At 49.3% G+C, this 25,573-nt stretch overlaps 2 protein-coding genes across 2 annotated transcripts; both read right to left on the bottom strand.

Moving 5' to 3' along the window:
• Positions 1-1,343: 1,343 nt before the first annotated feature.
• KISS1 (KiSS-1 metastasis suppressor) lies at positions 1,344-7,886 on the bottom strand. The gene is made up of 3 exons (XM_003273152.4): positions 7,704-7,886; positions 3,775-3,915; positions 1,344-1,797 (listed from the first exon to the last, which is right to left on the bottom strand). The coding sequence occupies exons 2-3, from the start codon at positions 3,875-3,877 to the stop codon at positions 1,484-1,486; spliced, it is 417 nt and encodes a 138-aa protein (XP_003273200.3). The 5' UTR covers positions 3,878-3,915; positions 7,704-7,886; the 3' UTR covers positions 1,344-1,483.
• A 1,591-nt stretch (positions 7,887-9,477) lies between these two features.
• GOLT1A (golgi transport 1A) lies at positions 9,478-25,261 on the bottom strand. The gene is made up of 5 exons (XM_003273153.2): positions 25,051-25,261; positions 14,240-14,331; positions 12,977-13,155; positions 10,514-10,577; positions 9,478-9,815 (listed from the first exon to the last, which is right to left on the bottom strand). Exons 1-5 carry the CDS (start codon positions 25,073-25,075, stop codon positions 9,777-9,779), a joined length of 399 nt encoding a protein of 132 aa, XP_003273201.1. The 5' UTR covers positions 25,076-25,261; the 3' UTR covers positions 9,478-9,776.
• Between the last annotated feature and the right edge of the window lie 312 nt (positions 25,262-25,573).

The raw sequence follows: 25,573 nt of genomic DNA, 5'->3' as shown, positions 1-25,573 counted from the left end.
AGAGACACACCCCAGAGTGTTTAGGGATAAAAAGCCCTTCTAAATATCAACATCATGCTGTCATGATGCATGATGATGTGAGCTCACAGCAGTATTGATAATTTGAGAGATCCTGGAGAGCTGTTTCAAGGGTAGAGATGGGGGAGCAGGTTGTCATGTTCCCATGACAGCCTATCTCATTGCCATAGCAACACAGCTCTGCCTCCATCCTGTGGAGTCCAGGTTTCCATAGTGGGTGGAACACTGTGGCACTTCACTGTATGGAGATGGGTCCTACGATCCCTCTGGGAAAGAACATTTTCATCCTAGACTGTGCAGGATAGGGGTACCCCGAGGCTGTTAAGTAGTGCTGTGTTTTCTTGTCGGCAGGAGGGTGGATTTCCTGGGGCTTTCCCACTGACGAGCTCTACTTCTTCCTACCACAATTTCTACTCCCCAGCTATTGCGCCCCCAAGTAAGTCCCCGTGAGGCAGGCTACCCTTTCTTGATCTGCACCTGGCTGACTCAGATGGAAACCCTTCCATGGCAGAGAAGCATGACAGATCAGTGGGGAAGACAGGCTCTGGTATCAGACCTATTAGGCTTGGAGCTCATTGCCGATGTGCCTGGAGCGAGTGATTTATCCTTCTTGACTTCAGGGTTCTACCTGTAAAGATGGGGCTAATGCATGCCCATCACCCTGGTTAGTTATGAGGATGAAGAAAAGCAATATGTGTAAAGACCCAACCTGGCTCCCCGGAGGGGAGGGGGAAGAGTGAGTGGCTGGTCCACTGTTGATGCCCTTTGCATCCCAGACCCCAGCAGAGGTCTGACTGTGGGGCTTGGGTGATATTTAAGCCTCAATGGACAGGGCAGTGATTGGCATCATCTTCCAGATCAAGCTGCCCAACTTCCGTGGGAAAGGGAAAGGTACTTAATCAGTCCATCTCCGCCATGCCACCCTTATCCCCCAGTACTACTCAAAGTGTGGGCAGTGAGCCATGCCCCTCTGCAAAATGTTACCCATCCTCAGGGAGATAAGTCTGGGCATTCTGAGGACATCTCCAGAAATTTTTATAGAAATTTGATATCGCTGAAACATTCCAGCAGCATACAATTTGGTCTTCTCTTTTGTTGTTTTTAGATTTTTCAAGTTTTCAGTGATCCATTTTAATTTTTTTTAAGTACCAATCTGCAATGGATTGGAGAACTAACCGCCTGTTCCTTCATTACATCTAGTGTGAGAAGCACTGACCTTAATGACACCAGAGGCCTCTTGAAATCAGCTAACCATCCAATGAGGATGGAAGGGAAACAGCCTCACCAGAGCTCCTTGCAAAAATGAGCCACAGACCACACGTCAGTGAGTTATGCAACATTTCTTTTATTGCCTCGGATTGGAAGCTCCAGCGCCCCCTCCCTTAGCCCTGTGTCCCCCCCGCCCCCCACCCCGCATGCTCTGACTCCTCTAGGGTCTGAAGTTCACTGCTCCGCACCTGCGCCCTCAGCCCCGCCCAGCGCTTCTGCCGTGGTTCCCGGGTGCCGCTTCCCGCTTGCCGAAGCGCAGGCCGAAGGAGTTCCAGTTGTAGTTCGGCAGGTCCCTCTCCCGCTGCACAAGCACCGCGCCCTGGGGTGCGGGGATCTGGCGGCTGTGGGGGGCGGACAGGCCTGGCCGCTGGGGGCTCCCGGAGCTCTCGGGGGGTGGGGACAGCGAGGTCCCCCGACGGCTCAGCCTGGCAGTAGCAGCTGGCTTCCTCTCGGTGCACGGCAGGCTCTGCTCCCAGGGGGCCAGGAGGCCCAGGGATTCCAGCTGCTGGCCTAGGACAGGGTGGCACAGAAAGATGAGGCCGGGGTCCGGGAAAGATGGCTTTGCAACACCTTCTCTCATCCCATCCTATCCTTCCTTTCCTTCCTTGAACTTTGGAAGCTCAGAGCTCAATGTCATGCAGAACCAGCACGATCATCTTAGCTAGGATGATTAGGCCCTAGGCGCCTCCCTCTTCCAACATAGCTTTGATTTAGAATGTTTGCCAGAATTATCTTAAATAACTTTCATATTACATTACTTCCTTTTAGGAAACAAACAGGGTAGGGCATGGAAATAAAGAAAACCAAAGCATTTGCTGAACACCCAGCTCTGGGCCTCTTCCTGGCTGTGAGCAGCCTGGGCAGTGGGGCCATGTTAATTCATCTCTGTATCTCTCATAGTGCTTGAAACAGTGGCTTGCTCATAGTGGGGTCTCAATAAATGCTTGTTAAATACATAAAAGCTAAAAACGTGTAGTAACAGAAATCAAGAAAGTGGAGCTAAGTCACTGTGGCCCCACACACCTGTGTTCCAACCCTCTTCTTTGATAAGAATTGTGACCGCCCCCGCCCGCCCCCACCCTCCGGCCCAATAAGCTACATAAGGACTCAATGAGAAACAAAAATTATCTAGGTCACCTTAACTGGCTCTCTTCCTCCATCCTGGGTATAACTCCTCTCCTTCATTCTGAGGATTAACAAGGCTAATTTGGAAGGCACTTCACATGCAAGGCTCATTAAGTTCACTGTACTTTTTGGCCGTAAAATAGGGCAACTAGCTCTGCGTAGACAATAACCCCAGCCCACTGCGGCAAGAGATTAGTGGAAATGAGGCCTGGTGTGTGAATGGGTGTGAATGGATGTGCTGGGGCAGGAGTTGGCTTTGAGCCCTGCTCCTCCGTGCCCTGGCACATTCTGGAAAAGAGGAGTGTGGACCTGGTCCAGAGTTAATGGCAGTCGCCTTCGAGGTCTCTCAGCCCTTGCCCAGGGCCTGGCTGAGATAGGAGGAGGATGGCTTTCTCCCCACTTGCACACACTAGATCAGTAGTAAATCACTGTCCAGGCTGCTGTTGGTGACCTCACCTAAAGCCTTTTGCCAAAAAGAGCCAACAACCCTATGTGCCTGGGCAGTGTGGGGTTACTGTCTGGGGTAGCCTCCCTCACCCAGAAAAATGCCTGATCCCAGGACAGAAGACACGCTTGGCAAACGACACCCAGGGCCATGTCCTCTGTGCTCTGGAAGGTCTTACGGGCATAAATGATGACATCAAATGTGTAGAGGGCATGCCCCAAGTTTTACAGCTGGGGGAACTGAGGTCCAGAGAAGCTAAGTCATGGGTTCTAGTTTGCCCAGAAAGCTGACACCAGGAAGTGTGCCAAGCCACAGCTCCTGACTTGGGGACTAGTATTTTTCTAGCTTGTACCACTCACCAGACACACTCCTGGGGAGCTCTGACACCTGCTGGGTTTCCACAGTGTTTGAGCGACTCTGGGGAAGTCTCTTTACCTCTGTGGGTCTCAAATTTTCCAGCTCATCAGTTCCCCAATGAACTGGAGACGGTTCATTGTCCCCAAAAGGTTAATAGGTATCAAATATCTGTCCTTTCGTTTAAATTTTTTTTTTAATTCTCCACAAAGAATCTGAGGTCACCGATAAAGGAAGGTTGCATATGAAGTTCCTTCTCAACATCGGCACAGAGAGGTTGCTGATGTAGAGCAGAGAACGCAGTGTGAGGAAACCATGAAGGAGCTCAAGGGTTAACAAGCCCTGGAACCTGGGTGGGCGGACTGAGGCCATCACAGAGGCAAGGCATCCCTCACTTGCAGGGATAACGGGACCCCCTCAATGAGTTGCACGTGTGCCAGTCTTAGATTTCCACCAAATGCAATGTTAAACTCACACCAGTCGACTAGATGGAAAATACGGGAAAGCTCATTTTGTAACAACCCACTTGCTCCCTCCCACTCCTTTCCCCAGAGGATACATACCTGTGAGTCTAGAATTCTCCACAGAGGCCACCTTTTCTAATGGCTCCCCAAAGTGGGTGGCACAGAGGAAAAGCAGTAGCTGCCAAGAAACCAGTGAGTTCATCTTGGTGAGAAGAGGCAGGTCCTAGAAGTGCCTTGAGGCTGAGACAGAGAGAGGGAACAAAGACTAGGTCAGGCACAGGATCTGGGCTGGGTGCTGAGGGCAGAGCCCAGTGCCAAAGGGACAGTCCTCCAGGAGAGGGGCAAGTTCTTGCCTTTGGAGGCTCCTCCTTTGGAGGCTTGCCTTTGGAGGCTCCTCATCCCTGGCGGAGGGATGAGTCTAAACAAATATATCAGTGAAATGGGATTGAGACTCTTTACACAGTGTAGTTAAAGCTGAATTCATGCTAGGTGAGGGTCATCAGGGAGGGCTTCCTGGAAGAGGTGAGGACAGTAAAGTTAGGAAAAAAGGAAAGACCCAATTTGGTGGAAGGGGCAGGACTGCTTGGGTCAGAGAATGGCCAGGATTCTGAATCTCAGGGTTGCTTGAGAGGAATGTTTGAGAAAGGTGGGGTGAGATGCCGTGTATAGGAGTGACTGGGGAGGGGTGAAGTAGGGCAAGGACTTCAGGGCACTGAGTGGGGGACTTTGAGGTTCCAACATTCTCTCTGGAGCCTGACAGCAGGCACTTCTTCCTTCCATGGTGGGTTCTGCACAAATCCACAACTTTCTGTGTTCCACTCTCCCCATCTACATGCTTGAGTCTGACCTTGTTCTCTCCTGCTGTAAGACAAACTTAATTCTTTTTCTTTTCTAAGGAAAAAGAAAGAAAGAGGCAATCATCTTGCTCTTGTAGCCCTTCACAGCCTTGAAGACGGTCATTAAATTGTCTTATTGCCTATCATTCATGGAAAAGAAAAACCTTTCCTTGATTTATCAGGTCAATTATCTCCATAGTCTATTCTTTGTGGACTCTGAGAGGCTATGAATTGAATTGGCCTCATCGTTTTGGCTGCTGAGATGGGAGCCATGTGCCCTGATCCTCGCACCATTTCCCATCACCCTGCCTTGCTCTGCCCCACCGACTCCCTACATACCCCGCCCCACCTCTTCCGGCTCCCAAGTCTAATTCCTTTTTGAAAAAGTCACCAGACACTTTGAGACTGTCCAACAAACATGATTAAAGACAAAAGGCTGGGGAGGCAGGAGCAATGCCAGCTGAGCAAAAAGATTGTCCTGGCCTGACCCACAGCCTGGAGCCGCTCTCCCTGGGGAAGAGGGGCTGGGGGATGAGAAACTTTTGTGCCCATCAGCTCCTAATGGTGGCTCAGGCCCATGCACCTCTCTGCTCTTGCACCCGCACCCCCACCCCCCATTCCTCACCCAGCTCCCTGCAGGACTCAGGCATGGAGTAAAGAATAAGAACCCTGAAATGGAATGAGGAGTACTTGAATCTTGCCCCAGCTCTGCTTTCTTCCCTGTGAAATGTGAGCAAGTCACCCCATCTCCAGACCTCATTGGTCCATCTATAAAATAAGAACCCTGGATCAGATTGGCCACCAGCCGCCTGCTCAGAAGTTTACTTATCCTTGCAGACTTTGATACTGTGACAAGTTGAAACCCAGACCACAGCTTTCTGCATTTACCTTAAGGCCCAGGGCTGGGGCATGGAGTAGAGGTAGGATTAATTCATTGGAGAGAATAGTGTAAAAGCATTTCAGATCGTGGATGCACAGGGTCTGGGTTGATTTGGAAATCACTCTTTGAGCACCGACTAGGTGCTGGTGCTGTGCTAGGTGCTAGGGGTGCACAGGTGTGCTAAGACAGAGTTGCTGCCCCCAAGATCTCAAGGCTAGCATGAGAAATTGACTCATCAGCAGACCATTTCAAAATAACACTGTGAATGACATACTGGATGCATGTGAATCCACAAGGGGATATGGGAGTCCAGGGGAACCCGACCTAGGGGGCCCAGGCAGATTTTTGGCAGGGGGTGGCACTTGAGCTGTTTCTGAGCATGGATCGCTGAAAGGTTTACAGAAAGTGTTCCCAGAACGGTGCTAAGGCGCTGGAGCAGGGGCAGCGGCTGGGTGCAAAGGGAACTTCAGGCCCTCTAGCTAGACAAGAGGATGGAGCTTTGCATGGAGAGAAAGCGAGTGACAAGGCTGGGGGAAGGGGCCCTGCAGGGGCTTCATTCTGGAGGGGTCTGAGCCAGACAGGAATGCGTGTAGATGTACATTTCAGATGGAGCATTCTGGTTCTCCGTGCGGAAGCAGGGTGGTGGGCCAGGAAGGAGGGCAGTGGGCTTGTGTGGTTAGAGGGTGGTGCTCTTTATTCCAGCTCCCCTTTCCCCCCGAGTGCCTCCTTCCCATTGCGGATGGCACTTACCATGTGCGCCATGGGACAACTCTGCCTGACCCCAGCACACACACAAACACACACACACACCCCACACCACACACATACACCACACACACCACACACACACCACACATGCACACACACACCACACACATATATATGCATACCCCCATACACAGACATCATACACACACACACACCACACACATACACCACACACACCACACACATACACCACACACCACACAATGCACACACACACCACACACATATATACGCATACCCCCATACACACACATCATACACACACACACCACACATACACACACACACACCACACACACATACACACACACACACCACACACATATATAGCATACCCCCATACACACACATCATACACACACACACACACCACACACATACACCACACACACCACACACATACACCACACACACACCACACACACACCACACATGCACACACACACCACACACATATATACGCATACCCCCATACACAGACATCATACACACACACACCACACACATACACCACACACACCACCACACCACACACACCACACACACATATACACACATACACCCATACACACACATACACATATGACACACACACCACACACGCATACACACCACACACATATACATGCATACACCCATACACACACATCATACACACACATATATACACACATCATACACACACATACACCACACGTACCACACATGCACATACACACCACACAGATATATACCCATACACCCATACACACACATACACCACTCACCACACATGCACACACATGCCACACACATATACACACATACACCCATACACATACATCATATACACACATACACCACACACACCACACACACACACATCACACACATATACACACATACACCCATACACACATATCTCTCTCACACACACACACACAGATTCCACTGCCCAGCCCATCAGGGCACTTAATATATATGGTAGAAATGAATTATTCGGAAAGGGGCCATGAGTGGCCGACCTACTGTAGACAATTTTTGTGGTTCCCTCCACCCTGGGGGGTTTGTATCCAGTGAGTGACAGAGAAATTCCAGGCATGGTCGGAAAGCTTTTGGAGTGAAGTGGCCCCTAGTTCTCAGTGGGTAGGTAGATGCCCTTGGTTAGGCTTGTATGTGCCATCTGTAATTTGGGGGAGCTCCTCAGAGGAGCCCCATTGCTCTCGAGAGCCCCGAGGGGTTCCCCAGGTCCATCCAACAGTGTCTGTGGTCTCTAATTCCAGCCACAGTGTTTATTTATTGCATGTATTCCTTCCACAGCAAGAGAGAGCCCTCGGGATCCCCAGAGTGTTAGCTTCACAAATAAAGTGCAACTCTGTATTTGCCCAGGCATTCCAGGACAATCTGGCCAGGCCGGTAAACAGGAAAGATCAGTGTCTCCCTCCCCTGCCTTTGCCTGCCCAGATGCATCTGTCCGTCTTAGAACGGATTCTCTGCTCCCCTCCAGAGCATCCCCAGGTCAGAGCAGACCCCCTTCCCAGGGGTGGACGCCGCAGTGTGCCTACCTTGCCTCAGTCCTGGGCTGGCGGGAGTCTGGCTGAGCCTCTGAGGTGACGAGACCACCTGGCTGGGTGAGTGTCCAGAGGGTGGGCAGCTGGGCTCCCAGGCTCAGAATTCTCCCCAGCTCCCTGATCGTATCCCTTTTATAAAGCCCGGGGTGACGTCTCCAAGCACAGGCCCCTCCTCCTCCTCAGACCCTCCTGGAGAGCACAGCACCTTGGGAGGCCTCTGCTTCCGGGCTCTGTGACTGGAGGCAGCCTCTCCTCCTGCCCCATCTGAGCCCTCTGAGGCGGGACTTTCTCCTTCTTACCAGCTCTTTCCATCCTCCACGCCCTCTTCCCACCCAGAGGACCCATCCTGCCCCCAAACAACATGGAAATGGGCTATCTGAGGAGGGCGGGGAGAAGTGTCAGTATGAAATGTCTTGTTTCCTCTCCGAAGAGCCACAGACACACCTAGTCTGAATTAGACGTAGAAAAGGACAGGAAGAGGGGAGGAGAAGGGCACAGGCTGACCCAGGGGCTCCTCACATCCCACACTCCCAGCTCTGAGGGAAGGCCAGGTCAGCGCGGGTCTCCAGGTGGCTCCTAGACTGTGCCCTGTGACTGGCGCAGGGTGGTGGTGGCGGAGATTCTCTCCTTTTCTCTTCCTTCCTGCTTCCCTTCTTTCCTCAGTTACTGAGCGCTTCCTCAGCTCAGGGTTTTGAGGTGAATAGGCTATGGCGTGGTCAGAGACCTTAGGTAAGCAACCAGCTATGAGCAAGGAGGACGAAATGGGAGCTGCAGAAGGTGGATGCACCTGGGAAGTGCCAGGGGTGCAGAGAGGGGACTTCCAGGTGGCAGCACATCCAGACAGCCTGCTTGGGGGCCCCACCTCCTTGTCTCGTGGCACCCACCACCATACCATTTTGTGACTGCTACAGCACTTTGAGGACAAGGACAGGCCCCCTTCCCCCTGTACCCTCGGCACCTACTCCATTGCTGGGCACATACAGAGAGGGCCCTCAATAGATATTTGCTAACTGCATGCATCGCAAGTGACTTTTGTCTCTTTCTTGAGCCCACAATCACTCTCTATACCCTTGGACAAGGGGCTCTCCAGGGCAGGGACTGTTTCTTCTATCAGGCTGGGAGTCTCTGAAGGCAGGGGCTATGTCTCCACCCTCAGACAGGATGCTTTCCCAGCACAAGCTCGACCTGGTCGTCCCCTAATGCTGGAGAAGCATGCCGGCAGTCTGCAGGTTAGCACCCCTCACTTGTCTGATGCTTACTGTTAACAGGGGCTTGCAAACATGTTATTATCACACCCATTAGGGCTGTTAAACACCAGGACAGAAATGATAGCCTATGAGGACAGCACTGACCCTCATAGACCAAAACTTCGCTATGGGGATGATGTGTACGTTGGCCTGCCCTGAAGCAGGAGGCAGTCTTAATGGGCTGAAGACGCTAACTTTTTTTTTTTTTTTTTTTTTTTTTTGAGACAGTCTGGCTTTGTCGCCCAGGCTGGAATCCAGTGGTGCGATCTCAGCTCACTTCAACCTTCGCCTCCCGGGTTCAAACGATCCTCCTGCCTCAGCCTTTTGAGTAGCTGGAACTACAGGCACCTGCCACCACGCCCGGCTAATTTTTGTATTTTTAGTAGAGATGGAGTTTCACCATGTTGGCCAGGCTGGTCTTGAAGTTCTCACCTCAGGTGATCTGCCCACCTCAGCCTCCCAAAGTGCTGGGATTATAGGTGTGAGCCACGGAGCCCGGCCAAAGACGCCAACTCTGAGCCTTAGACACACGCACAACTTGGGAATTTAATCTTCACTTTTCCTCCCATAAATATAGAGTGAGGGTGTGATGCCAGCCTCAGCCCAGTCTCCTTGGGGTCTGCATCTCTGCTTCCTGGCAGCCTCTCGAGTCAACTTGGGGATTTGACGTCAGTTGCTCGACTCCATTCCTTCCTTCTGGACTTGGGGAGGTCCGGATATGTCGGGGAGTGAGTCACTGCGGGGGACTGAGGGGGTGGTTCCCGTTCTCCCTCTAGCCCCCTCAACCAATGATCCCAGTTCAAGGAGCTCATCTCTGTTGTCAGACCATCGAGCTAGTGCCTTGAAGTCTCTGGAACAGCTGTGGGAGTCAAGAATCATTACTCCAGACAAAAGGTAGAGAGCAGATGCAATATCTAGTTATTACAGAGCTGGCCTTGAGAGCCAGGAGCTGTGCCAGGCGCAGATACGAGAGGGGCTGCAGGGGCTGTGTCCAGCTGGTGGTTGTGGTGGGGTGCTGGCTATAGGGTCTCCCTGGGCTCCTCGGAGAGCTCACATTCTGCCAGGTGCTTCAGAGAAAGGGATGAGGAGGGGCAGGGGCTGGATACCACTGGCTGTGCCTATCCCCAGGAGAGGACAAAATCTGCCACCTGCAGGACAGCTTTTCCTGTTGTCATCGGCTGTCATATATTCTCTCCATGCCTGTGGCCTGCACTTAGCCAGATCCCCAGAAATCTCAGGCACGTCCTGGCTGAGTCACCTAGAGTCTCTGCATCTTCATTTCTGTGGCTGTAAACAGGAAGCTATTCATAGCTACCTTCCTCTACAGCCACACTTAGCTACAACTGCATCTGGATCCCCTCTCCTCATGGGCTCTTGTCAGATGGAGCAGGTGCAGGGGGAAGAGGAGCCTAAAGCACCAAACCTGGGCTAGGGAGTCTGAGAGGAGACAGGGGACAGGCCACTGCCCCTGGGGCAGCAGTTTTACCAGCTCCCCTCCATGTGCTCCCCCTCACTCCCCAGGGTACGCCCGCAGGGCTGCAGGCATCATCTGCTTACCGCACCCAGGAAGGGGATGTTGCAGACATTGCCCAGGAAGCCGAAGGCGACAGGGAAAAAGCCCCTAGGAGCAGAGGGGAGAAGGGAGGAGTCAGTGATGGCCCAGGAAGGGAGGATAGAGGGCAGGAGGCTGAGGTCCACCGAAAGCTTCAAGCTCTGGCTTCTGCGCACCAGGGGCAGGCTTGGTTCTGCACTCCTGTGTTCCAAGAGGCAGTTGAGTGACATGATTAAGAATGAAGGCCCTAGGGTCACACTCCCTGGGTTCACATCTTGGCTCTACCACTTACTGGCACCATATACACACTTGGGCAAATTCCTTAACTTCTCTGAATCTCAATTTCCAGCCATAAAATGTGGCTAACAATAACAGTATCTACGTCATAAGGCTATGTACAAAGAAATGCTCAGGAAGTGCTTATTTTTATTATTGTTACTGTCATGATTATTACTCTTCTGGCCTAAAGCTTTCTTCTCTTCCTGAGATCCACCTGCCCCGGGTGTCCTGAGCCCTGGGCGTGGGGGGCTGTTGGAAGCCATGCTCACCGTTACACTCCCTGGTGCCCTGGCTCCCCCAGGCACACAGCCACCCCTGCCTTTGGCAACCCTGCTGTCATCAAAGATACCCTGCCAAGGCCTGACTGCAGACACATGCGTGACCCCTCACAGGGCTTGGAGGTGCCAAGGCTGGCATGGGAAGGGATCCCGGTGTGTGGTGGATGGGAAGGGAGATTTGAAATATGGATTCTGGCTGAGCCAATTCCTTACCATAGGCCTCAATTTCCCAAGGTTTCACTGCACTCTGAGGTCCCTGATAGCTGTAATTTGTTTGCCTTCTGTGTTACTGCACAGTGTCTTTGTCAAGGCTGACTTTCAGTTTGAACTATCGAATTTGCTGCTGTCCCACTCCACTTTCTAAGCCTTCCATAAATGCTAACTGTTGTCAGAATTTATTTATGGGTCTTCCCTACTAAACTGTAAATTCCTTAGGAACTTTTTCCTCATTCAGTGCCACATCCTCACACCTGGCCCTATATTTGGCATGCAGGAGGTGCTTATTATATATTTGACAAGTTGAATAAGTGACTGTTTGAAAATGACATATAGGTGTATATATATATATATATATATATATATATATATATATATTTTTTTTTTTTTTTTTTTTTTTTTTTTTTTGAGACAGAGTCTCGGTCTGTCACCCAGGCTGGAGGCAGTGGTGCGATCTTGTCTCACTGCACCCTTCACCCCCTGCGTTTAAGCAATTCTTGTGTCTCAGCCTCCCTAGTAGCTGGGATTACAGGCACTTGCCACCAAGCCTGGCTCATTTTTTTTGTATTTTTAGTAGAAACAGGGTTTCACCATGTTGGCTAGTCTGGTCTCAAACTCCTGACCTCAAGTGATCCGCCTGCCTCGACCTCCCAAAGTGCTGGGATTATAGGTGTGAGCCACTGCGCCCAGCCATAAAATGACATATTTGAATATGGAATAAATAGATGGCAGGTATGCATGAGAAAATTTAAAGCCACACTTCGTGAGGTCTCTGAGGCCTAGGCCATTCAGGCTAATCAGGGGGTTTCAGGGCTGCATTCAGCAAACGGGGGCTCCTTATGAGAACCCAGGCATTCCTGAGCCCCACTCCTTTCCATGATTGCAGAAGCCATCATTCTTCCAGTCTCCACTGTCCTGATCCCACCCCTATTCTCTCCACTCTACCCTGTAGACATATGAAGTCTTCCTTCCCACCCCCACTTTCTCTGAGACCCCTTTCTTCCTTTTCCTTCAGTACCCTCCAGTCTTCTCTTAGACTCTACCCATCCCTCAAGGCTTCTCTCAAGTCCTGCTTCCCCTATGACACTACCCTGGGCTCCCCTGTAAGTGCCTACAGGCCTGGCAGTGGCCACACATCATGGCTGAGTTCCACCCTGCCTTTTCCCAGGCCCAGGGCTGACACAGGCCCGGCCAGGGGATGACACAGGGGTCAGAAGCCAGAGCCCCCTGGGTCAAGGGCGATCTTTTTCACATACTAGTTTGAGACTTCGAGCCGGGGACAACTTCTCTGAGTGTTGGTTTCCTTATCTATGAAGTAGAGGATAATCCTACAGTGGGTTGTTGTGATAAAATAAGATGATGATCATGAGTGTGACTGGAACATGTTAGCTCACTGCCCTTCCTCTCTGGCTGGATCACTGAGATTTGAGGGCAGGCCTCGTGTCTCTTCCCTGCTCACAGGCACAGTGCTGGGGGCACAGTGCTGGGAACACAGTCGGCACTCTACCAGTATTTGTTGATGGATGGGCTAATCCCTCCAGAGTACCCTTCAGCCTGCTTTAGGGGCCTTTCCAAAGTGTCCGGTTCTCATCTCTTGCAGGATAAAGTCCCAGCTTCTGCACTCCCTGCTGGGGTGATCTCAGCCACTCAGATGCTTTGGTGGATCTGTCCAGGGTTACAGGGATTTGCACTCACTTAAACAGGCTGAAGAATCCGTAAGTTTCCAGGAACATGCCCAGGAGGGGCCAGCGTAGGAGCACGATAACCACACCCCCCAGGAAGAAGCTGGTTCCCTTGAGCTTGTGCCGTTGGAAGAAGAACCAAAAGGTCTTCCTCAGGCCAATGATGAGGGAGAGGCCCGTCAGGAACAGCAGCTGTAGGGGAGGGAGGGGAGCATGAAGCACACCCACCAGCCCCCTGAGGAGTGGGGGGTTTAGGCCTGGAGCCAGGCGGCGGGCAGGGGCAGTATGTGCTAACTCTTCAAGACCATCTGAGCGAGGGCCATCCAGCAATGTGGCAGAATCCCAGAGCCTTGATAAGTATTGCTGGCTGGGAATAGGACTGCGCAGAGGCAGAGGGATAGATGAGAAACCTTTGATGGTTTCTAGTTGCCTACCCAGTTCCCTGGAGCCCAAGCACTTTTTCATATGGGACTTGGTTTCTCACCATACCATCTGGGGAAGATGGAATTGGGCGGGATTTTTATTCCAAAGAAGTGAAGATTGAGGCCTAAGTAGGTTAGGCAGCCATACTGAAAGTCACACAGAACCTTCAGAGGCTCCACTGCCTACAGAATAACCCTCCAGGCCCTCCCCTGGATGCCCTATCGCTGTCTTCAGCTTGGCTCCTAAAGAATCCCTTAAGAGTGCCCAGGCTGTCGTCAAATTGAACTCTCTGGTTTTCTTCCAGCATATCCCATGCTTCCCTGCTCCTTCCCCACACCTTTTCTCCTGCTGTTCCAATCCCCCTGGAAGTGCTTTATTCACCTCCACACCCATTTCCTTTCCAAATTCCTCTCCACCCTTCTCCAATTCAGTATGCCCTCTTTCCACTGAGCCGCTCGTTTCATATTAGATGTGTTTACCATGGCCCCTGCCTTCCTCCAGCCATGTATGTCATGTTATATCTCTAGTCCTAGAGTGGGATTCAGATGGCAGGGACAGTGTCTGAGTCCTCTTAGAACCCCCCGGGTCTCGCCCAGAGCTCGGTGTGAGAATCCAGGTCCTCAGATTCTTGGTGCCAGCGGGCTCTGCGTCCATTTCCTGTGCCCTCCTCTGCCCAGGCTTGATGATGTCTGACCCCTGGATAGGCATGGTCTGAATAAACTTGGGATTTATTTAAGGGATTTATTTAAAGACTTAAATAAACTTTAAGTCTTTATTGCCAGGACTATCCTGGCAATGGAGACTTCAGAAAGGTTGGGGCAGGGGAGTGGGGACACAGGGCTGGGGGACTCACGTTTCCGAAGGCCAGGAGCGCGGAATCAAAGTACAGGAGTGTTCCAAAGAGGATGAAGAAGATGCCGAAACCGGTGATCCCCACACCAATCTCTGCAATGGGCAAGGAGGTGGTGGAGGAAAGGGCTTTGGGGAGCAGGTGGGGACCCTGAAACTTCCCCCATTGCCACAGGAGAGGTGCCCCCTATGGGGGTGACTCCACTTCCATCCAGGAATCTCAGCTTTCATGCTCTCAGGGGATGGTGGGATGGGAAGGGGAAGGTAGGATGGCATGAAGCTTTGTCTGGCACCTGGGAACTGTGCTGTCACTTCTGTACACAGTGGCATTCTGTCCTCACCGCAGCCCTGTGCGGAAGCAGGTGCTGCCCTGACCACTTTATACTCTCAGCCTCCTCTTGTCCTCAAAAGCCACAATATCCACATCAGTATCAGGGCTGAACATAGCATCTGCCTCCTCTGCTCCTGCCTTGTGCAACCGAGAACCACTGGAGCCCAGCCCACACTGCGCAGAAGGGAGCTGCTGAAAACTCAGGACCACCAGCCCCAAAGAGCCTCAGAACCACCCAGCTCTCCTAGTCCTTTCTCAAGAGGCAGGCCCACCTGAGCAACTCTCCATACTGTCTCCTTTCTCCTCAGAATTGCCCTGTCTCCACTCTCATGTGGTGACATTTCCCACTGGATTGGGAAAACAGAAGTCATCAGTTAGGAATGCATTCCTCTTCCCAGCTGGGACCTATACCCAAGACCCAAGCCTGCACCTGCTCCCATTGTCCTCCCTCCCTCCTGCAGCAGGCACCTTGTGGGCCTGCCACACACTCTTCGGCCAACTCTCATTTCAACCCAGTGGCTTTGGGCAGTTCTGCTGAGGCTGGACCCACACTGACAATGAGCCCCCATTCCCAAGGTTTGACAGTGAGCCCCCATTCCCAAGGTTTGTAAGTGTCTCAGGGCATTCTTTGAAGCTGCAGGAGTTCGTTCAAAGCCAGCAAGAGTAGCCTAGAAGTGCAGGACATGAAGGCCCCCTCGTTTGGTCAAGGGCTACATTTTTGACATTTTGATAAACATATTTCAGATCGCTCCCCTCAAGACGAGTTGTACAATAACCGGATATATAGTTCCTTTTTTCCTTAATGCTCTCCATCACTCAGAATTGTTCATTTTACTTATCTTTGCCACTATGATAGTCAATAAACGAAAATTCATTCTGTTGCTTTGTTTTTAAATTGTTACCTTTTTAAGTTTTAAATTGTGGCAACATGCACATAAAACGAAACTTACCATCTAACCATTTTAAAATGTACAGTTCAGTGGTATTAAGCGCATCTCCTGAATTCTTCATCTTGCAAAGCTGAAAGTCTACACCCATTAAACAGTAGCTCCCCATTCCCCTCCCACCAGCCTCCAACAACCACCATTTTACTTTCTCTATGAATTTTTGACTACGCTGGGAACCTCCTATAAGTGGAATCATACAATATTTGTCTTTTTGTGACTGTCTTATTTCACTTATCATAACGTTCTCAAGGTTCCTTCATGTTATAGCATGTGTCTGAATTTTCTTCCTTTTTAAGACAGAATAATAGTCCATTGCTATCTGTATCCTGCATTTTGTTGATCCATTCATCTGTTGATGGACATCTGGGTGGCTTCCATCCATCTCTTACCTATTATAAATAGTGTTACCATAAATATGAGTGTAAGAAAATATCTCTTCAAGACCCTGCTTCCGATCCTTTCAGGTATATACCCCACAAAGTGGAATTACAGAATTATACTGGATCACATGGTAATTCTACTTTTAATTTTTTGAGGAATTGCCATTTTGTTTTCTATTGTGACTGCACCATTTAACATTCCCAGCAACAGTACACAAGAGTTCTAATTTCTCCACATCTTGCCAATACTTTATCTGTTTTGTTTTGTTTTGATAGCAGCCATGCTAATGGGTATAAGTTAGTATACATTGTGGTTTTGACTTACATTTCCCTAATGATTAATGATTAATGATCTTTTCATGTGCTTGTTAGCTGTGTGTATATCTTCTTTGGAGAATTGTCTAGTTAAGTCCTTTGCCTATTTTTTAAACAGGTTTTTCTTTTTGTTGCTGAGTTGTAGGAGTTCTTTATATATTTTGGATATTAACTATCGAGTATATGATTCGCAAATATTTTCTCTCACTCTGTAGGTCACCTTTCAGTCTGTTGACTGTGTCCTTTGATGCACTGAAGTTTTAAATTTTGATGTAGTCTGATTGATGTCTTTTTTCTTTTGTCTGTGCTTTTCATGTCATATCCTAGAAATCATTATCAAATACAGTGTTGTTATGCTTTCCCCTATGTTTTATTCTAAGAGTTTTATAGTTTTAGCTCTTATTTTTAGGCCTTTGATCTGCTTTGAGTTACTTTTCACAGATAGTATAAGGTAAGAATCCACTTGCATCTTCTGCATGTGGATATCCAGTTTTCCCAGCACTATCTGTTGGAAAGACTGTTCTTTCCCCATTTCATGGTCTTGAAATGGTCTTTCCCCATTTCATGGTCTTGATACCCTCGTCAAAAATTGTACTGGACTTGTTAGAATCAGTTCTCATAACCTCTATGAAATTGGTATTATTAATATGCTTTTGCAGATAGTTGTTAAAAGTGAGGGAAAAATTATTCTGGTGTTTAGAGGCAGAACTGTAAACAAAATTGTCGAGACTAGATTTACTGGCTGAGTTATATTTACAACTGAAAATGAAACAACATAATCATCTTCTGGGTAGTTAATCCATCATCTGTTGCTATGCAGATTTTAAGAGGATTAGGATCAATTCCAATACAGAAAAAGGGTCAAAGAGCTTCTTTAAAAGAATAATCAAAAATACAGCGATGAAGCCAGGTGCTCAGTGGCTCACACCTGTAATCCCAGCACTTTGGGAGGCTGATGTGGGTGAATCACTTGAAGTCAGGAGTTCAAGGCCAGCCTGGCCAACATAGTGAAACCCCGTCTCTACTAAAAATACAAAAATTAGCTGGGCATGTTAGCATGCGTCTCTAGTCCCAGCTACGTGGGAGGCTGAGGCAGGAGAATTACTTGAACCTGGGAGGTGGTGGTTGCAGTGAGCCGAGATTACACCACTGCACTGCAGCCTGGGCAACAAAAGCAAAACTCCATCTCAAAAAAAAAAAAAAAGAAAGAAAAAAGAAAAATACAGTGATGAGATCTAGCATTCAAATTATAGACTGAAACCTTGCTCAACTCATAGTCTGGTATCATGCCAGTCTTACTGGATCTCACTTTTGGCAGAAGCTGGATTTTGTTGGGACCCAGTGTAACATAATTTCTCTCAACATATCACCCAGCTGCCCAGAATCCATTTTCTACCAAAAGCTGATTCCTTGTGTTCCTGAGAAGCCTTGTGATTGATTTGGGCTTGTTTCCTATTTCTACCTCCTCCTGCTGGCCTGAATTAAATCTCTTAGAAGCTGGGACAGCTCAGCAGAATATCGCCCCCGTGGGTCGTGATGAAGGTTGTGTTTTTTCAACATTTCCATCCTCAGAGACAACACATTGAGAATCTAGAGTTACATCTACCTGAATTACCAAGATAATTTCGTGTAGGTCAGAATATTGTGGAGGAAGACCACAGTCATCTTTCTTTAACCCAAATGATAAAAGTGTTTTAGATTTTTATGCTTGTTATAAAATATCTGTTGTTGGCTTATGCCTGCCATAAAAACATCTGTCATTGATTTCAGCTCTGACTATACACCCTTTCCTCCCCCTCAGTAGGTATACTTGTGTGGAAACACGATGTGCACACTTTGTGGGGTTTTCATTTCGTTTGTTGAACTTTCTATATGTTCATCTTGCACACACTTAAGAACAGCCTCATACTCATTTTGTAGAAACAGCATAAGTTTCTCACATTCACACGTGACGTCCATTCTCCTATTTATTCCTTCTTCTTCTGCAGCAGTGATTTGCTGGCTGGCATAGTTATCCCTCCTCCACCTGTTCTACACTCTTCTTTAAGGGCAGATGCAATTTCAGGACTCTCCTGTGATGGGGGCAGCCTTCTTTATGGGCCACACTTAGTGCTGTCAGTGCTCAGTGGGACACAAAACCCCACAGAAAAGGGTCAGAAACTAAGTTTCTCACACACAAGCTTCAGACCCGCCTTTGCCTCTTGCTTCCGGAGTAGCTTAGCTATTTCAGTCAAGTTACCCAGACAGAGGTTGCTCCTAAAGTTCTTTTCAGGCAGCAACCATGGCAGAAAGAGCGGAGGGGTGGGGATGTCATACAGATGCCCCCAGGAGTGACAGGCGTGCCTGCGGGCACGGTCCCCCGTGACCCAGACAGATTGGGCAGCGCGCCCTCTGCTGGAGGCGGCCAGGGCTGTCACGCCTATACCCAGCCGAAGAAAGCTGGGAGGCCAAGGTAACTTCAGGGAGGCCTGGCTCTCCAGGCGCCACCTAGAAATGGAGACCTCCCCAGACCTCAGAGACCAGCTTTAGGTCTCCCTGGCAAGGTACACTGATGGCTGCACTGGTGCCCTTGCTTAGCTCCTTGCTCTGCAACTCCCGAGTTGCTGCCAAGAAGAGCCCACGGCCACCTGATACAGACAAGCCAGGCTTCCCTGACTCCCCATTTTGTAGCTCACTTTAAGAAAAGCCAGGTTCAATGTCTTTCTTGCTCCAGAAATCAGCTACAGCTCCAAGGGAACAATATCTCATGGAGCAGGCAGATGAGTCCTTCTGGCCTCAGGCGCAGTCAGTCTCAGAACATCATTGTCTTTTTCCCCCCTTTTCCTTTTCTTAAAGCAATCACAAATGTACAGGAAACTTGCAAGTACAGTACAGAGAATATTCTTCTTGAACCATTTGAAAGTAGTTGCCACCTCATACCTCATCACCCCTGAATGCTCTGGTGTGATTTTTAAAACTCATGAACACTAAGGACATGAATAGACAATTCTCAAAAGAAGATACACAAACAGCCAACAAACATGAAAAAATGCCCAACATCTCTAATGATCAGGGAAGTGCAAATCAAAACCACAATGTGATACCACCTTACTCCTGCAAGAATGGCCATAATCAAAAAACAAACAAACAAAATAAATGTTGGTGTGGATGTGGTGAACAGTGAACACTTCTACACTGCTGGTGGGAATGTAAACTAGAATAACCACTATGGAAAACAGTGTGGAGATTCCTTAAAGAACTAAAAGTAGAACCACCATTTCATCCAGCAATCCCACTACTGGGTATCTCCTCGGAGGAAAATAAATCGTTATACGGAAAAGATACTTGCACATGCCTGTTTCTAGCAGCACAGTCTGGAATTGCAAAAATATGAAACCAGCCCAAACGCCCATTAGTCAATGAGTATATAAATTGTGATATATATATATATATATATCATGAACTACTACTCAGCCACAAAAAGGAATGAAATAATGGCATTTGCAGCAACCTGGATGGAATTGGAGATCATTATTCTAAGTGAAGTGACTCAGGAATGGAAAAGTAAACATCATATGTTTTCACTCACAAGTGGGAGCTAAGCTATGAGGATGCAAAGGCATAAGAATAATACAATAGACTTTGGGGACTCATGGGAAAGGGTAGGAGGGGGCTGAGGGATAAAAGACTACACACTGGGTACAATGTATACTGCTTGGGTGATGGGTGCACCAAAATCTCAGAAATCACACTAAAGAACTTATTCATGTAACCAACCACCTGTTCCCCAAAAACCTATTAAAATAAACAAGCAAACAAAAAAGTCTCCTAGACAGCCAACATACAGCCATCAAAATTGGGAAATTAACATTGATATGTGACTATCCTCTAACTCTCAGACTCCATTCAAGTTTCATCAGTTACTCCAGTAGCATCATTTATAGCAAAAGAGTCCAGTTCATCATTCTGTGTGGCATTTAATGATCATGTCTCTTTAAACTCTTCTGTCTGGAACAGCTCCTTGATCTTTCCTTGGCATGACCTTGACACTTTTGAAGATTCAGGCCACTTATTCTGTTGCCATCCCTCCATTTGGGTTTGTTGGATGTTTCCTCACAACTAGATTCAGGTTATGCATCTTAGGCAGAAATAGCACAAGATGTGATGCTGTATTTTTCTCACTGCATCCTGGTAGGTGGTGCATGATGTCAATTTGCCCCATCGCTGATAATGTTTCTTCACTCTTAAGGCAGTATCTTCCAGGCCCCTCACCACCCCATCCCTGACCCTGCAGGGGATGCCCGTCACCCTACTTTGCCTATGACACTCTGCACCAGGCCACCCCTAGTGTGAACACCCTTCTCACTCTGCTGGGGTTCTAACACCCCACTCTGGGCACCCCCTTCTCTGTGTTAAACCTAATGGCTTTAAGACTGAATTGTTCAGGAAGAGGAAGGAGGGAAATAAGGAGAGAAAGAGCCTCATTTGCTTTTCAACATTAACAATAGTGATTGATAGTATAATGAACATACAGTGCCAGGCACAGTCTAAGCACATATATGCTTTAAGTATATTAACACATTTAATTTTCTTAACTACCTGTGACATAGGTACTACTAATAGCACCATTTCACAAACAAAACTGAAACACAGAGGTTAAGTCATTTGCCCGGGGATACACAGCAGCTGGCAGAAGCAGGATTTGAACCTAGTCTCGAGCTCAAAAAAATGCCTTTTGGGCGGGCCGTGGTGGCTTACACCTATAATCCCAACACTTTGGGACGCTGAGGTGGGTGGATCACCTGAGGTCAGGAGTTCGAGACCAGCCTGGCCAACATGGTGAAACCCTGTCTCTGCTAAAAATACAAAAAACTAGCCAGTGAGGTGGCGGGCACCTGTAATCCCAGCTACTTGGGAGGCTGAGGCAGGAGAATCACTTGAACCCGGGAGGTGGAGGTTGCAGTGAGCCAAGATCATGCCATTGCACTCTAGCCCGGGCAACAAGAGTGAAACTCCATCTCGAAAAACAAAAACAAAACAAAACAAAACAAAAAATAAAAAGTGCCTTTAACCAACCCAGTCCAGTCCACTTCCGCAGGCAATGCTCTTGCCTTGGCCATTAATGACCTCCATGTTACCAGATCCAATGGGCAGGTGTGAACCATCATCTGTTAGAGCTGACCATTCCCGTGTTGAAACAGCTTTTCTCTTGGTTTGTGCACAACACGTTCTTGATTTTCTTCCTACTGCTCTAACTGCCCTTTCTCTGTCTCCTCTGCCAGCTCCTACTTCTCTCTCTTCTTCTTGAGATTTGAATTGCACAGAGCTTGTGTCCAAGCTCACTTCTCTTCTCATTCTATTTCCACATGTATTCCCATGTGTTTATTTTTGTTTTTAATTTTGTCTTAAAGCTGGGATCTCGCTCTGTTGCCTAGGCTGGAGTGCAATGGCACGATCATAGCTCACTGCAGCCTTGAACTCCTGGGCTCAAGGAATCCTTCTACTTCAGCCTCCTGAGTAGCTGGGACTACAGGCACTTGGCCACCATGCCCAGCTAATTTTTTTAAATTGGTTTAAATTTTTTTATTGTTGAGACAGGGGTTTTGCAGTGTGCCCAGGCTGGTCTTGAACTCCTGGCCTCAAGCGATCCTCCCACTTTAGCCTCCCAAATTGCTGAGATTACAGGCATGAGCCACCACACCCAGCTTCTCACGTCTTTAAACATCCCTTGTATGCTGATGACATTGATGTCTCTCTTTCTAGTCCATGCCTCTCTTTGGGCTTTGAAACTCATATCTAGCTGCTTACTTGGCATATCTGCCTGGTTTTCTCTCAGCCATCTTGAACTGGGATAATCTTGAATCCCAAACTGGCCTATTTATCTTCCCTCCTTCAACTTGTGCCTCCCTTGGTTGTCCTCAAATGAGTAAACATGTCACCACCGCCCACCCCACCACTTAAGGCAAAAGCCCACCCCTCCACCATGAAATCCACAGCTAAGTTTTCTTTTCTTCTTCCAAGATACATATTGAAAGCTGTCCATTTCTCTCCATTCTTACCACCTAATTCCTGGCCACGATTATCTCTTTCCTGGACGTATGCAGCAGCCCCCATTTGGCCTCCTGCTTTATTCCTGCACCCTCCCAGTCTTTCTCCACACGGCGCTCAAGGGTCTTGCAAACCATACAACCTGATCATGTTAGCGTACTGCCTAGACTCCTTCACGGCTGCCCACTGAGATTAGACTGCAGCAGAGCCTTCTCATCCACACCACGGCTCACAGGCCCTACCTGGTGGGGCCCAGGCCTGCCTGTCCACCTCATCTCCTGCCACTGTCCCTATTGCCTGCCATGTTCCAACCACACTGTTCTCCCTGGCTTCCATATGAGCCCTCCTGACTCAGGGCCTTCGTACATGCAGCTTCCTGGTCTGCAACACCCTGCCTCTCACTTGTTACTTGACGATGCATCCTCATCATTCAGGTCTCAACTGAAATGTCAGTTGCTCAGGGAAAGCTGGTCCACTCTGTTCCCTGACCTAAATCCCTCATTTCTCTCTCTCACAGGACTTGCTTATCATATTTGGTAAGAGTGTATTACTTGCAGGCTAATTGGTTTAACAAAGTGTCAGCGTGCCACTAGGTTGAGGAGCCAACGCCTCTCTCTATATTTTTATTCGCCAGGTCCGTGGTTCTCAACTGGGCTGAGGGGATTGTGGGTGGGGAGGCGGGGTGCGGGATGGAAATTTGTTTCCCAGGGGACATCTGGCAATGTTTGAAGCCATTTTTTATTGTCACAACTTGGAGTGGGGGTGCTACTGGCATGTAGTGGATAGAGGCCAGAGATGCTGCTAATATCCTATAATGTACAGGACAGGCCCCCACAACAAAGAATTATCCTGCCCCAAAATGTCAATAGTGGGGAGGTGAAAAAACTGTGCCTGCCTCGGTGATCTCATGGATGCTCATAGTCCTAAAAACCATGTTTATGCAGATTATTCCCACATTTCTGTCTCCAGCCCAGGCCTTTACCTGGAACTCCAGACTCACATACCCAACCACCTGCCTGACATCTCACGCAGATGTCTAACAGCACAAACAAACTCAACACATCTAAAGCCTAATTCCTGCTTCCCCCCCTCCCCCACTCAACCCTTCCCATTGCACCGGCTAAAAAATATACAAGGCATTCTTGACTCCTCTTTCTCTCACACCTTACGTCCAATCCATCGGCAAATCCTCAACACTTTCCTAAAGGCAGATCCAGCATGGACCACGCCCCACTAATCCCCTGCTAACACCTTGGTCTCCTCCACCTTCACACACTCAGGACTGGCTTCCCTGGCTGGGCGAGGTGGCTCACACCTGTAATCCCAGCACTTTGGGAGGCCAAGGCGGGTGGATCACTTGAGAGGTCAGGAGTCTGAGACCAGCCTCGTCAATGTGGAGAAACCCCATCTCTACTAAACATACAAAACTTAGCCAGGTGTGGTGGTGGGTGCCCGTAACCCCAGCTACTTGGGAGGCTGAGGCAGGAGAATCGCTTGAACCCAAGAGGTGGAGGTTGCAGTGAGCAGAGATCATGCCACTGTACTCCAACCTGAGTGACAGAGTAAGACTCTGTCCCAAAAAAAAAAAAGAACTGGCTTCCCTGCTGCTGCCTTCATACCTCCACAGTCTATTCTCAACCCAGCACCCAGAATGATCTTTTAAACATAGAACATATCACACCACAGCACAAAACCAAGGTCATTACCATGGTCTGTAAGTCTCCAGTGTCCTGACCCCTCAGTGACCTCCCTGACCTAAACTCCTGTGATTCTCCCCTCACCTCACTTTGCTCCAGGTATACCCGCCTCCTTGTTCTTCAAACACACCAAGTATGCTAATGCCTCAGGGCCTTTGCACTGCCTGTCCCTGCTTCCTGAACATTTCCCCTCCAGAGAGCTGCATGGCTTTGCTTCCTCACTTCCTATAGATCTCTGAATAAAGATCTGAATAAAGGCTTACCTTCTCAGTGAGCCTTCCCTGACCACTCTATATAAAGTAGCGACCCCTCCTACCTCGAACTCCATAGCCTCCTCTTGTTTTATTTTCATCTGGAGGACTTATCATCTTCTGATATACTACATACTTCTTTCTGTTAATTACCTGTCTCCGCTCTCTAGAATGTAAGCAGGGAGTCAGTTTCATTTAATGTTGGACTCTATGTACAACACAGTGCTTGGCACACAGCAGAGACAAATCTGTTGAGTGAACAAAAGAATGTTGTCACCAGTTCTCAGATGAAAAACCAAGGCTCAGAGGCTTTAAGTAACTCACCCAAACGAAGCCCATAGATCCACAGTTCTTCCCAGGGCCCCAGGCCTGTTCCAAGACCTCCTCCCTACCTCTTCCCCCAAAAGAAGGGGAAGGATGTTTAGGAGTGAGGGTATGGTGGTTTGGTCAGGGGAGTGGAGTTTAGTTTTTTATAAGAAGCCCCCAGGGCCACAGGAGACCTTGATGGTGTGGGGAAAGATGTCTGAATGGGCAGAGGCCTCCTAAGTCCACCTTTGTGGCAACCCAGTTCTAAGAACCTGGGATGGGAAAGGGGTCAGTGTGACTGGGGAACCTGCCAGGTCCCCTGGGCACCAGCCTCTGTTTACCTGTGGGCCCTGAGCAACTCCCACCCGCTGGAGAGTAGGGAGCCACACCCCGCCCTGCCTGCTGCCCCAGGGTGCCAGCACAGCAGCTCCCAGCCCCTGGCTCCAGAGGTCACACTTGTAGGTCACGCTTGTGGTGACAGCGAGCCCAGCTGGGAGAGAGAGCCAGCCGGCAGGGAGCCTGGCCCGGATAGCCCATTGCAGCCCCACTGCCCCCACTCACTCTGCCATTCGGTGATGGAGATCATGCTGCACTCAGCCTGGGGGGCCTTCCGGGTGGAAGCGGGCAAGTGGAGCGTGGACCAGAGGACGCAGCTGGTACATGGTCACGGGAAGCTGACCCTTGGTTAAGTTGCGAAATGAGCCCGTGGCAAATCATTAACTCTCCCTCCAGCCCCCGCTCCACCCCCGCACACCACGCAGGTGCTTCTACTCGCCGGCTCCCTCCTCCCGTTTTCCGGTAGGGCAATGCCCCTCCACCTGCCGCGCCCGCCCGGGGAAGGCACCGCCCACCTGACCCTTTCCTCGCACCGCCCGGTGTTCTGCGGCTCTCCTCTGCTCCGCGAAACATAGATTGTATGTGGAAGCATTGGAATCTAGGGAGTGGTCAGGTTTCTTGCTTGGTTTGATGGTATGGGAAGAGTTAGCATCTGCGCATCCCTTTGGGAATGTACTAAATTTATCTTCAAAGTCAAGCTTTTTGCTCTCTGCTATTACACATGCTAGGCGCTGGGAGGCGATGAGCG

The sequence above is a fragment of the Nomascus leucogenys genome, chromosome 5 (assembly GCF_006542625.1).
Source record: "Nomascus leucogenys isolate Asia chromosome 5, Asia_NLE_v1, whole genome shotgun sequence".
In the NCBI taxonomy this organism is placed as follows: Eukaryota; Metazoa; Chordata; class Mammalia; order Primates; family Hylobatidae; genus Nomascus; species Nomascus leucogenys.
Note: the sequence above shows the minus strand (reverse complement) of the source record. Positions and strands in the feature narration are given on the sequence as shown.